This window comes from Myxocyprinus asiaticus, chromosome 27 (assembly GCF_019703515.2).
Source record: "Myxocyprinus asiaticus isolate MX2 ecotype Aquarium Trade chromosome 27, UBuf_Myxa_2, whole genome shotgun sequence".
Taxonomy (NCBI): domain Eukaryota; kingdom Metazoa; phylum Chordata; class Actinopteri; order Cypriniformes; family Catostomidae; genus Myxocyprinus; species Myxocyprinus asiaticus.
The window spans coordinates 32,928,041-32,948,554 of NC_059370.1; the positions used below are offsets into that span (position 1 = coordinate 32,928,041).

Below are 20,514 nucleotides of genomic sequence, written 5' to 3' on the forward strand. Positions count from 1 at the left end.
ATCATATCTTGTGAAAATAAATTACAATCAGTGCATCATCTCAGCCTCTGAGAGAAAATTGCTACAGTACCTCCTATTTCAGGCTTGAAACATCTGACGAGCATCGCAAGCTTGCAGTTCCCTCTTATGCGGCATGTCATTTTCTGGCACTGCCGAAAATACTGTACCTTTGAGACTGTGTATGAATAGCAATTAAGACATTTTCAAATGAGACGGCTTAGCAAATCTTCATTCTCTGCCTCTTCCCACTCTTCCCAAATCACTTCTGACATTTTTGACAGCAAGTACTATCATTATCTTTTGTCAGATATACAGTTTTTATATCATATCATATATACTGTATTGTTGCCTTTTTGTTGGATTGTTTGTTCTACAGTATGTCTTGCGTTTCTTGCATGTAAACAAACTTCAAAGTGTTCTATTTGTTGAAGAGTAACAAACAACATTTTTAAAGTATTTTAAAGGTTTTTTATTTATTTATTTTGCATGCTGAAAAAAATGCATTTGCTTGTCCAATACTATAAGTTTTATTTATCTCTTAGCAAGACTACGGTGTATCTTTCTCAGACCTTTCCCTCAACTTCCATACAATCATTAAAAGTATTGTGTAAAGGGGTAGTTGACGCATAATGATAAATATTCTGAAATATTCAGATTTTAGTAGGGCTGTCACGATTACTCGATTTAATTTGATTACTCGATTAAAAAAATTCCTCGATTACAAAATTGCTGAATCCACAAATCGAAAATAAGGAGGAAGTGATGCAGTCCACGGACGAGGGTGCAAAAAGCTGTGTGACAGCGCTTCACTTTAGATTTGAAAAACAATGCAGGACCTAAAAAACATCACTTCAACAATGCAACAGCACTTGAAAAGATGACATCCAGTTTACCCGCCGGCACACACACACGGTAAGCTCATCTGCATGCTTGCAACTGCGGTGCTGCGTGTCCAGATGAGTGACAGAAGTTGAGCCATTCATCGCCACGTGGGACACGTTGATCTCAGCAAAAAACATATTGGAATGCAGTCTAAACCTACTTATCTACACAAACGTTTTGCAATATAGGCTTTTAAGAAGCAACATAAAATAATGTTATGAAAATGATGTCCGTTGGATTTGATTAAAGCTACACACTCAGTTACGGATGCACAAACACATTCTGTTCAATAAATCTGACTGAATCCAGTCGATCTAAGAAGGTTATTTTCAGCAAATTATTGTTTGAGTTCAGTGTAAATTAATTATCAATTGAATGTAATGCAATCTTTCTCCTCATGTAAATAAGATTTTGAGATGATTGTTTAAAAAATAGATAGCAATGCCCCACTTCTGATAAATATTTGATTGTTTATGGCCATTATTACAGGTAAAACTCAATGTGGGAATCAAGAGAACTTTATTTACTGAATAAAACTGCAGGTCTGTATGCTGTCAGTCAAAGCTCAACGTGAGTCACAGCTGCACATCTCGCTCCCCATAGACGCAATAAAAATTTTGGCTTACCTGAGGGAGAAATGGCTATCTCCACATGTAAAATGATTACGTTTTTACTCAGTAAGGAACTGAATGTCCAAATGCTTAAGGGCATTTTACATGGTATATGGCAAGCGGCAAGCTTTTGCGATCTGCATGTAGCACAACGCGCAACGATGCCCGCAACTGCTGCAGCTAAACGCGAGAGTGAAAAAAAAATGTAATCTCATGTGAATACTGTGAATATTGTATTCCGTTTCACATGCAAGTGATAGTTCAGTAGTTCGCAAGTTAATGTAATCCTGTATTAAGGACAGTGTAAACATGTGTGGCTCTCTGTCTGGGGCGAAGGGCTCGAGGCTCAAGACTTGACCCGAAGTCTGAATCAGAATCAGAATCAGAATGAGCTTTATTGCCAAGTATGCTTACACATACAAGGAATTTGTCTTGGTGACAGGAGCTTCCAGTGTACAACAATACAAAAACAATACAAAAACAGCAGCAAGACATAGATAATAATACAAAATAAAAAATAAAAATAATTATACACATACGTACAGACACACACATACATACATACACACATACACATGGGTAGTGCAAATCTAATACAATCTGTTATGTACAGTGTAAATACAAATCTGTTTTGTACAGTGCAAATGTTGTTTTTTTTTTTTTTCAGAGGAATGAAATGGCAGAAGAGGTTGGATGTGTTGGATAAATATAAGAAAGATTAAACTGTGTATTGCACATAGTTATTGCTCAATGGGGCAATTAATAGTTCATGAGATGGATAGCCTGAGGGAAAAAACTGTTCCTGTGCCTGACGGTTCTGGCTGGTTCTTGGCACCCCCTCCAGGTCGAATACCCTCCCGGACTGGATTAGTAATGATGGAATGGATAGGAGGAGATGGGGAGGTGGAGGGATGCCGGAAACACTCGATGCCGCATATAGGTAAGCAGCAGTTTATATACTCTTACTCTGGCTGTGTGATTGGTCAGATTAAATGAACTTGCTCCTCTCGAACCTTGTTAATAAAACTACATTTCAGTTGTTCGCAAGTTATTGTAATCCTGTATTAAGGATAGTGTAAACATGTGTGGCTCGCTGTCCTGGGCGAAGGGCTCAAGGCTCAAGACTTGACCCGAGCTCAAATACACCCCAAAAGAAGCCTGTAAACCGGACAGTCTTTAGCTACGGAGCCTTGAAATTTAGGAGATGTAAAATTATATGAAACCCCTTATCCCCCCAAAAGATGAACCGGAAATGGACAAAATGCTGAGGCAGCCTCGCGCTAGGGTCCGTGTCAGGGGATAGAAAACTGGGATGTGTAGGATAGGTAGAGATTGGAATGTGAATGCAGATTGAAACACTGAAGGGAAAGTGGCGGTATCGGCCGCAGGGAAATGAGCTCTGCGAGAGCAGTTGTGCACTGGAGGGATCGTTATGCGCTAATGTTCGAACGGGAGGGGCCCTCACTGCATTTGATGGGGGAGTCATCCCGGGCCGTGAACGGGAGAGCCCACGATACAGATAAACGTGAAAAGCTCCCACTGCGTTCAGGTGGGAGAGCACTTCAATAGATCGTGTTGTTGGGGTCTGCAACGGCTCATCACAGGGGCCTCCCCCTTGATCTGGCAGGATCGGCCTGAGCGGAGGCATGAATCCTAGCCACTTGAAAGCGACCTTGGCACCCCCTCCAGGCACAATGGAGGGGCCCTCATGGTGTTCTAACAGGGGAGTCCTCATTGCACTTTGAATGGGGAGCCCACTATACAAATAAACGTGAGTTAGCTCGCACACTTTAGAACTGGAGAACCCCCTGCTGTGATTTGAATGGGAGGGCCCTTGAGTGTTTGTGGCAGGCCCGTCCAGCAATTTGAGACGGGGGGCTTCTGGACTGGTCAGAGGGCCCCCGCAGCATCTAAATGGTGGGGCCAGCCTGGATGATTGAAAAGGATAAGCAAGCATCCCCCTGACCCTCATCGTGAACGCCTCGTGGTTAGCTGATGAGGGCTTGTTGTGTATTTCTGATATGGAGATGATTAGAATGGATATAACTGAGAAATCCGTTGGATGACCAGCAGCCCTGTATGTGTATTTGATGCTTGGGCAGGCCTTTGTGGGCTGCTGATGTTGCAGCTCCGATATGGAAGGGATGATCTGGGATGCCAGGTTTGGTCGGAACGGATTAGAGGTGTTTTGGAACCAGACTCAGGAAACTGTTTGATTTTGTCATCGACAAAGAGTGGCTCGAGAGAGGTTTGGTTTGAGACCTCTGTAATGGATGAAGTGTGCTAACAATAAAGTGAAGAGGGGAATGGGTTTGAGGTGGGGTTCTCCAGTGGAGGCGGCCTCACACGGGAATCCACTCCAGTGGCCAATTTGAATGGGCTGAATCCTCAAGCACGGGACTGTACAGTGTTCAATGGAAAGCGTGTGATTCATGTGAGAGTGGTTTATGCTGTAGGCAGAAAATAGGTTATGTGGAAAAAACAGAGGTGTAGGAGTGGAGAAATATTTTTTGAGGACGGATGGTGTGCTGACTGCATCTAGGGAGATGTGTTTTCGAATTTCCCAACAATTAGGTGTTGCGAGACATCTGCAAACACGCTTGTACGAATGCTTGTTGAGAGAGACATAGTAAGCATGGTGGACGCCTTAGGCTTAATTGTTTGCTAGATTAAGTGAATGGAATGTATGTGAAGCAATGTCAGGATATGGGCTTGCATGTGCATTTTCAATATGAACAGGCTGGATCCTCAGCACGGGACCGTACTGCTTTCAAAGGGAGAGAAAAGTGAAAGACGATGGGAGCAAAAGATGCTGCAATTGTGGCACTTGGACAGCGCGTTTGCGCTGTTTGCTATGTAGTGGGAGGTTTAGTCGCACGGCCCGAAAGACGCAGCAGTTGCTGCACCTGGATGGCACGTTTGTGCGGCTTAGGGATGTATGAGCCTATAGTACACATTGTAATGTGGTAAATGTAGCATTATTTATTAAACAGCTGTTTGCTAGACTAAATGTCGGGAACGTATGTGAAGCAATGTCAGAAAACGAGCTTGCGTGTGTGTACATACAACTTGATTTAAGGTTGGTTTGTCATGAAATTAGAAGGCACCTTAAACTATGTACCCAGATAAATACCATAGTCTGATGTTTATTTAACTTAGATGTATAGTTTGGAGCTTTGTAGATTGTTTTCCAACATAATGTGAGTAATTTCATTAAAACTCATCTCATTTTGACGAGGAAGTATGAATCATTTTGAGTTTAAACATTTAATAATTTGTAAATCAGTAAATCAGGTATATACTATCATAGAGTATACTACTACTAATTATAATAACAATCATATGTTATATATTTAGGGCCCAAACACTGAAAGTGTGGAGACCCTATTGTTCTTCTAAGGATTATTATTATTATTAGGGCCCAAGCACTAAAAGTGCGGAGACCCTATTGTTCTTCTAAGGATTATTATTATTAGGGCCCAAGCACTGAAAATGCAGAGACCCTATTGTTCTTCTAAGGATTATTATTTTTCTTCTTCTTTTCAAAGTTTTCGGTACTTTTGGGGTACTTAAATGCGTGAAAATTCTTGAAAATTTGCACACACATCAGAGTCCTCGGCCATTAGGGCTGGGCAAAGTTGCGGGGGGTAGGGGGGCCTGCAGGGGGTGCCCTGTAGTGCCCCCTTGAAAATGGGCATGTAAGGGGAGCTCTGAAGCACCCCCATTTTGACCTAAAGTCACCATAATTGAGATATATATATATATAGTTCTAATCAAGCCGAACAACTTTCATACTCAAAGTCATTAGCTCCACCCAACAGGAAGTTGGTCATTTTGGAATAATGTCAAGACACTGCTGATGTAAATGTGTAAAGGGATATTTGATATATTAAATACTGTTGCCATGGCAATGCATTAATTGTTATTATTCCTTTCTTCCTATATTTGGGTGTTTATGAGGCACTTGGCATGCCTAAAATGTCATGAAATTTTACACACATCAGAGTCATTGGCCATTAGGTCTGGGCAAAAGTTCATGCATAAGGGTGTGGGGGGGGGGGGGGGGCTCTGTAGCACCCCCTTTAAAATGGGTGCGTAAGATGGCCTCTGTAGTACCCCCATTTTCACCTACAGCCACCAAAATTGGTACATATATAGTTCTCATCAAGCCGGACAACTATCATAATTATAGTCATTAGGTCCGCCCAACAGGAAGTCGGCCATTTTGGATTTTTTTAATATTTAAATCTCTGAACTTTTAAATACTCCTAGGTGATTCATGAGACTGTCACCACATTTAGACAACATTATGCCAAGACATTGAAGATGCAAAACAGATTTGGGAAACAGGAAGTTTCTCATACCTTCTGTGTGCAATGTGTGATTTAGATAAAAATGTAGATGTATGTTTAGTCTTGGGGGCTTATCACTTGGATTAGACTATTTTGGGTCACAGTCATAGTGCCACCACCTGGCAGCAGGAAGTGTGGCTCTTACAATAGACTTTCAAATAGTTATTTTATATTTACTCAAATTGCTTCAGAATTGTTTAGAATAATGTCAAATGCCAAATGCATGTATCCACCTTGCATTGTTTTCCAAAAGCCACTGGATGGAAATGGACCAGTTGTGCTTGGGCCCATCATTGCTGTTTGCAGCTATATTTATGTTTGTATTTATACATGAGCCAAAGACACTTGTAGTCTTCAGTAAAAAGAGGATATTAAATGTGTTTCAATTTAATAACTAAAGGTATACATACTGATAAATGAAAAATAGAGTGAGATCATAATAATGTGTACAATGTATAGCTTTCATTTTTGAGGAAAAAAAAATGAGCACAGATTACAAGACAGCTTGTGTTACCTAACATTATGTATACCTCAGGAAAGTTAGGACTATAATGTCCTTAGCTCTATAGAGGAGCATATTGTTAAAATTAAAAAAACATTATTAATATATGCAGAATATTATAGGGGAAAGATGGGGTTAAGAACAGTGTTCATTTACTTTTAAATTGTAACATATATTGATATATGTTTAGCATGTACAAGATGATGATGCATCATCCAATATATTATTAAGGGAAATAAATAGAAACATTTCCTAATTTAGTTGTCATAGCACAAAAATAAAAATTATGAATAGGGGCCATCCTGCCCCAGTAGTGGTGTAAGATGGCCACTTTTCATAATTTTAAATTTTGAGAAGAGAAGATGTTTGAAATGTACATCTAATGCATGGAAGTATTTAACAAAAAGTTATAATAATTATTAAATTAAAGGATAATGACACCAGAAACAACATTCTGCCCCAATTCTGAGGGGGGCATCTTACACCAAGGGTCTAACTTTACCTTGTCTTCAAAATTAAAACAGTATTTTTACTAAAAAAATCTAAATACATTACTGTGTCCACAGATCCCCCATTAACAAATAGACATAAAACTCATCATCTCGTCATCTTATCCTGGGGGGTATCTTCCCCCATATTGCCCTGTATACGAAATATATTTTTACTGACCTGTTTAAATGCTTACATTTAAACAAATCTTATGTCAAATGTAAAAAAAAAAAATGTTTATGACAGTCACTATTTAAATTATTAAATCTAGACAATGATTAGAAACATAATAATTATATAATCAGAAAGCTAAGACTTTCTTTTTTAATTCATTGCATTTAGCTCAAAACATGTTTCAGGGTCAAAGCGACTCAAAATGATGGAGAAGGTCATAATCACAAAATTATTACACTTTTATGAAAATATTTGAGTGTTACAGATTACTATTTTCCAATGACACAAAATTCAAATTTCAATTAACTTCAAAACTGTTTGGATGGAATGAAAAGGCCAGTGTAGCCTTATATGCACAAATTTCTCTTAAGGTAATAACCTATTATATTTTGCAACTAAATTAAATAAAATATTGTTACTTTTTTTTTCTTCTTTTTTTTTTTTTTAATTGCTCATAATGTTATTATGTTGAGAGAAATGTATTATTTTATAAACATTATATTTCACTTATACATTGGGTGCTGTTATTACATTATGTACTGTGATTACATTATGAGTTGTTACAGTGAGTTCACAATGTAATACATTTCCCATAAAATAACCAATTACATTATGCAAAAAACATTATTACATGATGCATCCAGAATTGTATTAAGTTTTGAGAAAATTATTACATTATGAATATTTATTAGATTTTACCTGTGCAGTTGTTACATTATGCTTTGTTATTACATTATGAGTTGCCACATACATCTTTTTACAGTGTAGATTTACTTTGGGTGTCTGTTGGCTTTAGATATTGTTTGTACAATTGTTTTGTGGTTATTCAATCGTAAAATAAATCAAAACTTATTTATCAAGTCTAATTAATGCATTTTAGCCAAACGTGACTTCACCTCCACAACGTTATGTAATATGTGTTATTATGTAAAAATTGATAGATTATTCGATTACCAAAATAATCGATAGTGACAGCCCTAGATTTTAGGTTAAAATTCATATGAATGTGTAAGGGAAAGTGTACGCCCCATATCTTATGTCCTTTCTTTAGATCCATTCCTTTTCATTTTTATTCCGCAATTTTTTAAGTTTTGTACATTAAATACAGAGAATTCTGTATTGCATGAATTTATGTTTTTCAACTGAATACTTTATAAGACCAAATATGAAAATAAAGTAGCTTTCTTTTTTTCATGCCATGTCACAGCCATGCCTGAGCCTGCTCCATGTCATGTCACAGCCACGCCTGAGCCTGCTCCATGCCATGTCACAGCCACACCTGAGCCTGCTCCATGCCACGTCACAGCCACGCCTGAGTCTGTTCCACGCCATGTCATAGGCACATCTGAGCTATTGGACCTGGAGATGGTTCCCGCCCTGATTCCCACCCTATGGATGTTTCCTCGGGATCAGAAGGGGGCCTTCCAACCCTCCGAGTTTGCCTGGACCTTCCGGGCCCTAGACTCCGCCTTGGTTCACCGGGCCCTCGGTTTCACCTTGGCTCTATGTCCCTTCGGCTCCACCATGGTCCTTCGGCCAATCGGCTTCACCGGGGTCCCTTGTCCGTCCAGCTCCGCCTTGGTCAGTCGGTCACCTGGCTCCGCCTGAGTTCTCCAATCCCAAAGCTACGCTTCATCGATCTGAGCCTGCGGCTCCACAGGGTACCTCCTTCCCTACGGCCCCGCCTTGGTCCTCAGTTCCACCGGCTCCACCTCTGTCCTCCGATCCCCCAGCTCCACCTCGGTCCTCCGAGCCTTGGGCGCTACCTCGGTTCTCTGAACCTCCGGCTCCACCATGGTCCTTCGAGTCGTCGGCTACTCTCCGGGCACCAAGTTCCATGGTGATGATGTTCAAGTCTCTCACAGCTCTGCCTTCCATGGCTCCGCCCCTCAAGTCTCTCAAGGCTCCTCCCCTCAAGTCTCTCAAAGCTCTGCCCCTCGAGTCTTTCATGGCTCCACCTTCCACAGACATTGCCCTGATCCCATGCTCCACGCCTTGTCTTGCCAAGCTGTGCTTCAAGACTGCTGTGTGCAATTTCCATTTCCCTTTTTGATTTGTAACTAGCCCCTAAAAAATATGCAAAAAAAAAAACAAAAAAAAAAAACATTTTCCTAAAAATGTATGTACACATATGGGGACAGCAGGACTAAGTTGTGGAATTTTAAATAATACCAAACTATAGAAAGTAATTTTTTATCAAATTGTTTATGATGTTTCCAGGAGAATTGGTTATTCATGTTTTTAAGACGTTACAGACATTAAAGCTGATTTTCTGTAACGCTGCTTTGGAACAATGAGTATTAGGAAAAGCACAAATACAAAACTATACAAATAAAAATTATTTGACTTGATTTTACTTTTCTGTTACAATAATTTTTTTCTACTTTGGCAACAAACTCTCAATGTTCTCTTTTGCACAGTCAAACAAACTAGTTATAGCCACTGCTGAAGCATTTTACCTATCAGAAATGTGCATAATTTATTCTGATTCAAAGTAATGGTCAGCATAATCCAATCGCTGCCAAACATGTTAAAATAAAGATTATCATTATAAATTCTAAATCTGTGTACTGATTACCATTGTCCCACATCTTCCAAACATGTTGAGTGGTGCAGACATCATCTGCAGCCAGGAAAAAGTAAACTTTTGACCGGAAGTTTGGAGTGAATGCAGTTAGCTGCAAAGGAAAGTTATAGGATACTCCCTTGCTCCCTTGTTCCCTATCTAGTGAATGACTTAACCTCCAGTGTGCCGTCTGTTTGCGCTGGTCTCAGAACAGTTTGAAATGCACCATATTTTCATCCTAACTCCGTATTCAGCCTCTGAATGCAACATTTTCCATCTTTTGAATGCACCCATTGATTCTCAATGTGATAATGCACAGTGAATATAGAATTTCTAAGGGAAAAACAGCCCTGTAGTCCTCGTCTACGGTCATTGTGTTTAACAGCGTGCCGTTTCACGATAAATCAATGAAATTTTCAAAATGGCATATTGGATAAAACTAGAATCTTCTGACTCAAACATGTTTCAATTCTTACCAGATTTTGTTTTGTTGGCATTTCTCCCAAAGACAAACTCCGCTGTGATCGACGCCATGTTGCTTTGTCACATGACTCGTGTGTCGAAAGTTTAACCCTTTAAAGACAGCCCAGAGTGTCCTGAACTAAGAGCAGTCTGTTTAAGTTAAATAAAATGATGCATAACTAATAGTGAATACAAAACATAATGAAGTGTATGCATGAGGAGGCGGTGGTCGCACGAGGTTAAATGTGTTGAAGTATTCAAAACATTAGTTTGCTGTCCTTCATTTTATAGTGATTAATTCAGGAACCTTAAAACTGCAAATCCCTGCATGATAGTAGCTCTCAAGTGTTTTGGACTATGGATGCCAAAAAGAAACACCAAAGCATCCAAGCTCTGACTCCTTTAGTGTTTTTGCTAATCTCATAGTGTAGTTTGTCATAGTGAGTAGCAGGGGGTGGAGGTTTTTTTTACATATAATTTCCTCATGTTTCATCAGCCTGGCCTAATAATTATGCAGCATTATTATCTCAATTATTTGCCCTTGACCTAGGTGATGCAGGTTAACATTTATTGTACATAGCAGGGTAGAGAGCTGGCCTTTGATGTTTTTTTATTTATTTATTTATTATGTTTTTGTACTTAGGAATAGTAGGGCAACAGCACCATCTGCTGTAAACACACACTTATGCATGCTAGCAAGACTGTAAAGTAATGTTCTTAAAGGGATAGTTCACACAAAAATTTAAATTCTGTCAACATTTACTCAGCCTCATTTTGTTCAAAACCAGTATGACTTTATTCTGAATAACACAAAAGGAGGCAGTCACCGTTCACTTTCATGGATAACAGATGCAATGAAAGTGAATGGTGACTGAGGCTATCATACTGCCTAACATCAGTTATTGTGTTCCACCAAAGAAAGAAAGTTGTACGGGTTCGGAACAACATGAGGGTGAGTGAATGATGACAGAATTTAATAAGAAGGAAATGTCCATTTAACGGCAAGGTTCAATCTATTTTACCACACATCAATGCAAGGTCTGCTGCAACTTTTACAGTCAGGCTGTCTTGTTTATATTGAATTCTCATTAAAACTCTGCCACCAGTATGAGGAATTTGATGGTCCAGGTGATATTGACAGGAACGTAAATTCTTTTTATGTTAGTTACAAGAAAAGCATGCTTGCTATTTTAAAGAAAGATTAAATGAGAGTATGCTTTACAGTTTGTGACAGTTTATTATTAAAAGTTTTGTTTTACAGTTTTTGAAAGCTGTAATAAATGCCTTAATTATTAGAAAGTTGTTACTAAAGCAGATGAAGATTGAAATACTGTGAGTGGGCATTTATTTATTTATATACTCTTTCTTTCGTTCCGAAGTCTTGGCATTGATTTCTCAGCTCCAGGTTGGATGAAGTAGACAGCTTTCCGTGAGGGCATGAACTGTAGGTCAGGTAATTTCACATGCCTTATCAGATATTGCTATTTCCAACATCTGGAGGGATTGAAACAACACCTGTACTCTTTTTGCCCTTTTGCACTCTTTCCCCACCTGCTTTCTGATGTGCTGCGGCAATTGCATTGCATTTATAATCAATTTTTATTCCCTTTGACCTGTCCAGTCTTTGTTTTTCTCCTGCTCTGATGGAGAACAAAGAGTATAATTGCAATCTATCCATTTTATCAGACTCAATCTTGCTTTGGACACTGCGCTGTCCTTTTTTGTGACTTTCATCTTGTGACATTTTAGAGTATCAATAAATAACACATACATTTTTTAAAGGTTACACTGCAATACTTCAAGTTCTTTTTATAGACTTAATACACCAAGGTGAACTAAAGTCTCTGGGCCTATTTGATTGAAGTGATATTTCCTCTTTTAATTTCCTATTGATTCAGTTATACTGTATATTTCATGTAGAATATAGATTCTATCTCTGTATACTAGATTAATTAATTGTTCTATTAATCTTGCTGTTATTGTTATATGTTGATCCAATCCATAATGTTTAGTAATGTAAATTAATAAGATCAGTACTGTGATTAGAATGGGTAACATATTGATAACATGTTGCCGATGACATGTTAATAACTGTGATTGTTATACTTAGTGACCTGAGTCAGTGGTCTGGTTCTCACAAAGTTTCAAATGGGAATAGAATGGAGTATGTTATTAGTTTCATATGTCAAGGGGTTCAGATCTACTAGGCACTACAACTACGGCATTACTGGCTCACAAAGTCCCAGCTCTGGTTTTTCATACCTGCTGTACAAGAGGCAACCACTGGAGATCAGTATAGATCACCGTTCTAGAGTTTTTTTGTTTGTTTGTTGAAGTATTGAAATAAATAGAATCAGCACACAAGAAGGGATTACTTAGAGTGTAAATAGCACATAAATACTCAGAAAAGAGAATACATTTTTTTATTTCTAAGTTTCTTCTGCATGCCATAAAAAACAATGAAAGTGAAAGCATTTCTTTATTACAAATGTGTCACTACTAAAATTATTCTTAATCGCTATTTTACATTCCAGTTAAGTCAGACAGGTGATGAGTCTCTACAATAAATAATTTTTGTTATGGCATGGTCAAAAAAAGGAATGTCAGTACATCACAAAAGCAAGATAAGCATTTATATAACTCAAATTACATCAGGGCTGATTTTGCCATCATGGTTAAAATATTCAAGAATGGCATTCAAACATACTGAAGTATCATGCCAAAATGTTATGATCATAAATTACATTTGACCAGTAACTATATACAATAAAATTACAAAACCTTTACATAATGGTGAAATATCAATATGATATAATATATTTTCTACTGTAAACCTTATTACCATTAAAAGTCATTAGTTACAAACACATGCTAATTACTTTGGTGTTTTTATCTTTATTTGTTTTTCTTCTACTTCTTAAAAGTAGTTTTGTACTGAACCTAGTCTCAGACAAAATGTGTATTCAGATGAGAACTGTGCATGAGCATACACAAACATTTTGAGTAAACAAACTGTGTTTTGTTGCAAGCTTACATCTGGAAGTGTTCACAGTGGTCCTTTAAAATGCTTTATACAAGATCAAAATAAATTTTCCAGAAAATGCCACAAGTAAACAAGTTTGCTGTAGTCTTTAAAATACAGTTGATTTCATTTAGCTGAAAGATAATGTCAAAATGTGTATTGGGACTAACAAGATGTAAATATTAAAACTAAACCTTTCTACTACGTTTATATTTGGATACATTTCAAAAGTATTATTTTTTTCTCAGTATAAAATGTGAAATTGTCCCATAAAATTTTACTACAGTTAAAATATTATTTTTCTCTTCTTTTTCTTTTAATATAATTTTTCCATTTTTCTAGTATGTAGTAGTGAGATATCAGAGCTAAAACAGAATGAACGGCACACAGCTGTCTCATTGTATCCAATGTTGACAATAACTTCGATGAACTATGTGTATTTTGCTACTGATAGAGCATTCCAAGTGTTGACATCAAAGTCCTCTTTTTGCCTTGCTGTGAGTGCTATAATGGCACAGCTCAGAGAATCAGAGGCTTCAGTGCAGTTTCACAACCACTACACATGCCCCGGCCCTCCCGATGTTTAGAGGAACCTCCTAGAATAACATGAGACACAGAGGTTAATGACAAATGTCCAGCCAGAGCAAATTCCCTCCTCCATACTGCTCCAGTCACACTCAGTCTGCAGTACCTGTTTTGAAATAGTCTAATGCATCATGTCATGTTGTGAAAGACAGAGCAAAAGGGAGCCATTGGAAGCTTAGACAGGAGGCAAAGTAGACCTGAATAGAGTGTTTGTAATTCAGGCTGGCTGTGGAAAGAGTGGTTAACCTCATAGCATTTAGTGCCATTGTGAACCAGTGGAAAAGAGATGAATGGCAGGAAATACTTGCAGTTCCTCTCCACAGTCATAGATCCTCCAAGCATTCAAGGAACATTCACAAAGCTCATGGCTTTTGCACATATTCAACATTCTAAAACATTTATAGGTGCAATTTTTATCATTCATCTGTGCATACAACATGGAATTAACAATAGGATTAAAGGGATAGTTCACCCAAAAAATGAAAATTCTCTTGTCATTTACTCACCCTCATGCCATCCCAGATGTGTGACTTTCTTTCTTCTGAAGAACATAAACAAAGATTTTTAGAGGAATATCTCAGCTCTGTAAGTCCTCAAAATGCAAGTAAATTGTGACCAGAACTCAGAAGGACATAAAGGCAGCATAAAAGTAATCCATACCTCTCCAGAGGTTAAATCCACATCTTCTGAAGCGATATGATAGGTGTGGATGAGAACAGATCAATATTTAAGTCCTTTTTTACTGTACTGTAACACTTTCACTTTAACATTCTAGTGTGAAAGTGACTTTCACTTTCACATTCAGTCACCTATTGGTTGTTTCTCACCCACAACTATTATATTGCTTCAGAAGATATGGATTTAACAACTTGAGTCTTATGGATTACTTTAATGCTGCCATTATGTCTTTTTTGGATCTTCTGAGTTCTGGTCACCATTTAGTTGCATTGTATGGACCAACAGAGCTGAGATATTCTTCTAAAAATCTTTATTTGTGTTCTGCAGAAGAAGAAATCATACGCATCTGGTACGGCATGAGGGTGAGTAAATGATGAGAGAATTTTCATTTTTGGGAAAACTCTCCCTAAAATGTAAACAGGTAAATAGCCATAAAATAGGGGAGATCAGGGGCCGGTTGCACCAGCTGTGCGTAAGTTCAAATTTAGCCTAGTTGTGGCATAAATGGGCACTAAGTCACAATTTATGCACTACTAAATATTTGAGCATTGCACCATTAAATTTAGGTAGAATGTAACCCTACGCATGAACTAAATATTTACGGAAGCCTCCAACCAAGAGTAACAGATGGAATAAAAAAGCAGACTGATATTTTATGACATCAATGAGCTCATGTTTTGCATGACAGGCATTAATCAATTCGACATACATTGTGATGTTGACATTTACGAGAGAGAGAGAAAAAAAAACGTACTTTTAAGCGGCTCTTCAGCATGAAACCTTTCTAACGGTGCAGTTTTCAAGGTGTGTCACCCGGTGTCAAGTTTCAACACATTCAAAATATATATAGGATATTAAAATGAATAAATGTCTGTTTTTCCAGCCTGTTGTATTAGTATTTATTTATCACCCCTAATTTATTTTAGATACAGTTCCTATAATATTGTTATTTACATAGGGCAAATATACTATTTATCAAATCTAATTTTATTACATATCTTATTTTAATGGGGATATAATTTACTACAGCTGACATTTACATGAGCAAACGAGGTTTGAACATCAACTGTGACAAGATCAAATTGAAGTTCACGGCTTTTTAACACTTCTGTGTATAAATTTGAAGGCTGCTTATTGGATAAATACAGGTAAACGTCATAATATGCAACTACGCATTACTTTACGGAGAGCTTACGAACTACTAGTTAAGACTTGCCTTAAGAACAGGTGGTGCAACCAAATTAAGCGCTGACTTATTTACAAACTAACTAGTAGTTACTAAGCCCTTAGAGTGAACTTTACGTCCTAACTTACATGAGAACTTACGCACAGCTGGTGCAACCCTACCCAGGAGCAGGGTTGGGGAGTAATGGAATACATGTAACCAGATTACGTATTTAAAATACAAAATATAAGTTACTGTGTTCCACTACAGTTACAATTTAAATCATTGGTAATTAGAATACAGTTACATTCAAAAAGTATTTTGATTACTGAAGAGATTACTTTGCATTTTGTCATTTGTTTCATTTAATATTTAGTCCTTTCAGATGGAAAACATTTGTACATATAAATTATGCGATCCAAAGTGCATTTGAACAGTGGTGAAACAATTTCTAATGATGTGTTACATTCATATGAGTAGACAGAACAGTAAGTTTGAAGTAAGTTTGGAGCAGAAGAAATAGAAATAAACCTTGTGTAAACTGTCAGCTTTACGCTAAGCTAGAAAGCTATTTCTAGCCATTTTACATGCATGTTACCAGGTACAATCATATTTTTTTATCAAGAAAATTCATGTTGAATCATAATTTCTTTTTTTCTAGTAAGACCTTTGATATTAGGGCAAAAATCTTATTCTTGATTATAATTTTTGTATTGTTTTCCTGTAAAAATATCTAAAAATCCTAAAGAAACAACACTGCATAAGACTTTTTAAGGTTTTTCAGAGAATGTATTTTTAACATTTAAACATTTATTTTGTCTTTCTGTATTGGCAGAGTTTTTATAGTCAAAACAAGTAAAAAAAAAAAAAAAAAAAAAAAAAAAATATATATATATATATATATATATATATATATATATATATATATATATTAACCCACTGTATCTCAAATGCAGCACACTTCAAAATATTAATATATTTTAATAATACTGAATTGTTTAGCATTTCATATAGTATCGTATAATATAGTATATATTAAAATACATTTTTGTACTGTGTAGTCATTTCACTCAAAAGTTCAGATTCTTGTATTTCCATCTCTTTTTCATGCTTTTGTTGGGTACATAACCTTTGCACTCCATTTTGTATCTAATTTAACTGTAATGTCTACGTAATGTAATGTGATATTCTTTAAGTTATGTATTTCTAATATAAATATCTTATTTTTAAGGCATTATAATTCCTAGTTTCTTTGAGCTGTCAGGAGGAATAATACGTGTTTAAAGCATAAGTATTATTAGAACCTACATTATAATTACTGAAATAGTTACATCCATTTTACTATATTGATCAGCTGATATTGTATTGATCAGTCTTGAACTGAATACTTTAATGACAACGTTCATCATATACAATATTTTACTGATTAAACCTTTCAATGATCAGTAGTCTTACAATGTTTATTTCATAGCTAGTGTTCCAATTGACGTTCAACCTCACAGCCAGGATAAATCTTGAATGGTTGATACTAGTGACAGTGTTAGCATCTTCAACTTTCCAAGAGAGTAAGGATTTAAAAAGGTAAGCTTTTCTGATGATCCAGAATTTTTTTTTAATCTATATCAGATGAGTGACTTATTCAAAGTAGTAATGTGAATATATAACCTAATATTTCTGAGTAGCAGAAATACAGCCATGTCATAATTAAACAATACCTATGTGTAGCTGTTTCTTAAATATCTAAGGCTACAAAATTAATTTTTTTAAAACACAACTAAGCACTTATTGTCACGGTTCTGGTAAACCTGCAGGTTTGTTTTGTCATTCTCTCCCTTGTGTTTTGTAGGCGCACTCGACTGGCATGATCGGTGTTTCCATTGGAACGTTCATTGTTCTCAGGGCTGCGCCGATCATGCCACTGATTAGCTTGTCAAGCAACACCTGTTCCAGCCTGATTTCACTCCCTACATATGCCCTCGTGTTTCTCTGTTTCTTTGCCAGATTGTTATACTAAGTTGAGTACTAACCTCGCTCTCCTTGTTTAGCTGGTCCTGTCTTGTCACTCTATTGGTTGCCCGCATTGTTCGGGTTGTGGTTTGCCTTCCAGTCTTTGCTGAGTTCAGCCTGGTAATCCACAAAGGAATTCCAGTCTATGCCCGTGTGCCGGGGATCTACACATCGCCTAGCTTCTACGGAGGACTCTGCCAAGTTTCTCTTGACTTCCACGATGCACACACTCCACTGACAAACACACTACTCTCTACTCTGCGCAGTGGTGCATTACTGACATTGTTAATAAATATTTTGGAACGGTTACCTCTGCTCCTGGGTCATTCTGTCCAGCACCTACACATTACAGAACAATCTGGCCACATCATGGACCCAGCGGAGCATTCCACTCTTTGCTCTGCCCTCTCTCAGCAGGGAGTTCTGCTGGGACATCAGCAGGTTCAGATTGCCACCACAAATCAGGCTTTCTGCTCTCACCTCCTATGTGCAACAGCTCCGCACATCTCCGAGTCCTGAATCTCTGCGGGAGGTTTCCTCACCAGCGCCCGGGATGCCTGTGTCATCCGGATGTTTTGAAGCCTGCATTCCTTATCCTACCCACGTTTGCTTCGGACACCATGAAAGTGGCTTGTTTCATTACACTCCTCACTGGTAGGGCTGGTGAATGGGGCACTGCTATGTGGGACAACCGACATCCCTGCTGTGCTTCATATCAGACATTTATTTCGGCGCTCCGCCGGGTGTTTGATCGCTCAGCTCAAGGTCAGGAGGCGGCGAGAATTTTGTCTGGATATCTCAAGGAGATCGACAGTTTGCAGATTACGCGATCGAGTTTTGCACTCTTGCTGCTTCTTGTGAATGGAATGATCACGCTATGAGAGATCACTTTCTACACGGGCTTTCTGATGACATTCTGGATGAGATTTATTCATTGGATTTACCTCCACGATTTGATGATGTGGTGGATTTGGCTATTCGAGTCGATCAATGCCTCATTCTACGTCGCCGTCACCATCGAAGCTGTATTCCACCTGCTATGGTGGTTGATCATCCTACCCACTCTGCCTCTCCAGCTAACTCATCAGAACCTCGACCCGATCATGAACCCATGCAAGTTGCCAGGACTCAAATCTCCCGTAGAGCGAAACAGTGGTGCCTTATTAATGGACTGTGTCTGTATTGTGCTGCCCCGGGTCACCTTTAAAAGAGGTCTGTTAAAAGACATCGCTCGTCGGTAGGAGAGGGGTTACTGGTGAGCACAACACCTTTGGATAAATCTTTCGGACTTCGGACACTTCTTTCGGCTCAACTGCAGTTTGGATCGGCCTGTCATACTGTTTCTGCTTTGATTGACTCTGGTGCTGAGGGTAACTTTATGGACCTATAATTAGCATCCAAATGGTGACTTCCCAAGTTTCGGCTGGATGAACCTATCAATGGCCATACCCTGAGCTGAATACCACTGTCCGTCATCACTCATTCCTCTAAGCAAGTCACGTTCATCTCCGGGAATCATACGGAATCATGTCTTTCCTCCTTATCCAGTCTCCATCAGCTCCGGTAGTGTTGGGGCATCCTCGGTTGGTAAAGCACAACCCACACATCGATTGGTCAACCAACACTGTCCTTGCTTGGAGTCCTTATTGTCTGTCGCACTTAACTCTGCTGTTTCCCCTGTTCAGTTTTGTGTTTCGTTGCAGGATGAACCAGCGGACTTATCCGGAGTGCCGTTGACATACCTTGATCTGAGGGCAGTGTTCAGCAAGTCCCACGCCATGACCCTTCCTCCTTATCGCCCGTAGGACTGTGCTATCGAATTGCTCCCTGGCACTTTTCCGCCTCAGGGACGGCTGTATTCGCTATCGGTTCCTGAGAGGGAGGTCATGAACAGATACATCAATGATTCTCTGGCAGCTGGTCTCATTCACCCTTCCTCCTTTCCGGCAGGGGCGAGGTTCTTCTTCGTGGAGAAGAAGGATGGCTTGCTTAGACCCTGTATAAATTATTGGGGGCTGAATGACATCACAGTAAAGAATCGTTATCCTTTGCCGCTGATGTCCTCAGCCTTCGAACAACTGCAGGGGGTATCCGTCTTTACGAAGTTGGACCTACGCAACGCTTATCACCTTATCCGAATTAGGGAGGGGGATGAGTGGAAGACAGCATTTAACACCCACAGGGGGCACTTTGAGTATTAGGTTATGCCTTTTAGATTGGTCAACGCCCCCGCCGTCTTCCAGGGGCTTGTGAATGGCGTGCTTTGAGACATGGTCAATCGATTCGAGTTTATTTATTTAGATGATATTCTGATCTTCTCCCAGAATATACAGGACCATGTGCAGCACGTCAGGCGGGTGCTCCAGTGACTGTTAAGAGAATCAGCTTTTCGTCAAGGCAGAGAAGTTTGCTTTTCATGTACAGTCAGTTCAGTTTCTGGGGTTCATCGTTTCGTCCGAGGGAGTGCACATGGACCCGACTAAGATAAAGTCTGTTTCCGATTGGCCAACCCCAGATTCTTTCAAGGCTTTGCAGAGGTTTCTGGGGTACGCTAACTTTTATAGGAGATTTATTAGAAATTAGAGTCAGCTCGTCACACCTTTGACGGATCTCACCTCCACTCGCACTAATTTTTAACCCGTTTGCCCAACGGGTTGGTAATTTGTTCCGCGATCTGTCCAGATGCATGTCCTACAGTGGGGTCACTTGTCTAACATTGCTTGTCATCCTGGGGCAACTCGTACCCAGATGCTCATTAGACAACGATTCTGGTGGCCATCACTAGTGCAGGATGTACATCGCGTCGTTGCAGCTTGCCCCATTTATGTGACTAACAAAATGTCCTGTGAACACCCAGCCTCCAGCCGCTGCTGGTCCCTTTGAGACCCTGGTCGCACATAGCCATGGATTTTGTAACTGGTAAAAGTTACTGTACAAAACACACTCTGGAACCTGCAGATTTGGACCTCTGAGACATCGGTATGGTATCCATCAAGGCTGCACGATTGACAGAATTAAT

General features: G+C 38.8%; 1 protein-coding gene across 2 annotated transcripts in view; it reads right to left on the bottom strand.

Annotated features, from left to right (window-relative positions):
- Window positions 1–12,445: 12,445 nt before the first annotated feature.
- LOC127417668 (kelch-like protein 4) overlaps window positions 12,446–20,514 on the bottom strand; it is a 57,401-nt gene continuing 49,332 nt past the window's right edge. For both annotated transcript variants that reach the window (XM_051657803.1, XM_051657802.1), the window contains exon 11: window positions 12,446–13,656. In XM_051657803.1, coding sequence (XP_051513763.1) covers window positions 13,597–13,656 — 60 coding nt within the window. In that variant the 3' untranslated portion in view covers window positions 12,446–13,596. The remainder of the gene's footprint in view (window positions 13,657–20,514) is intronic.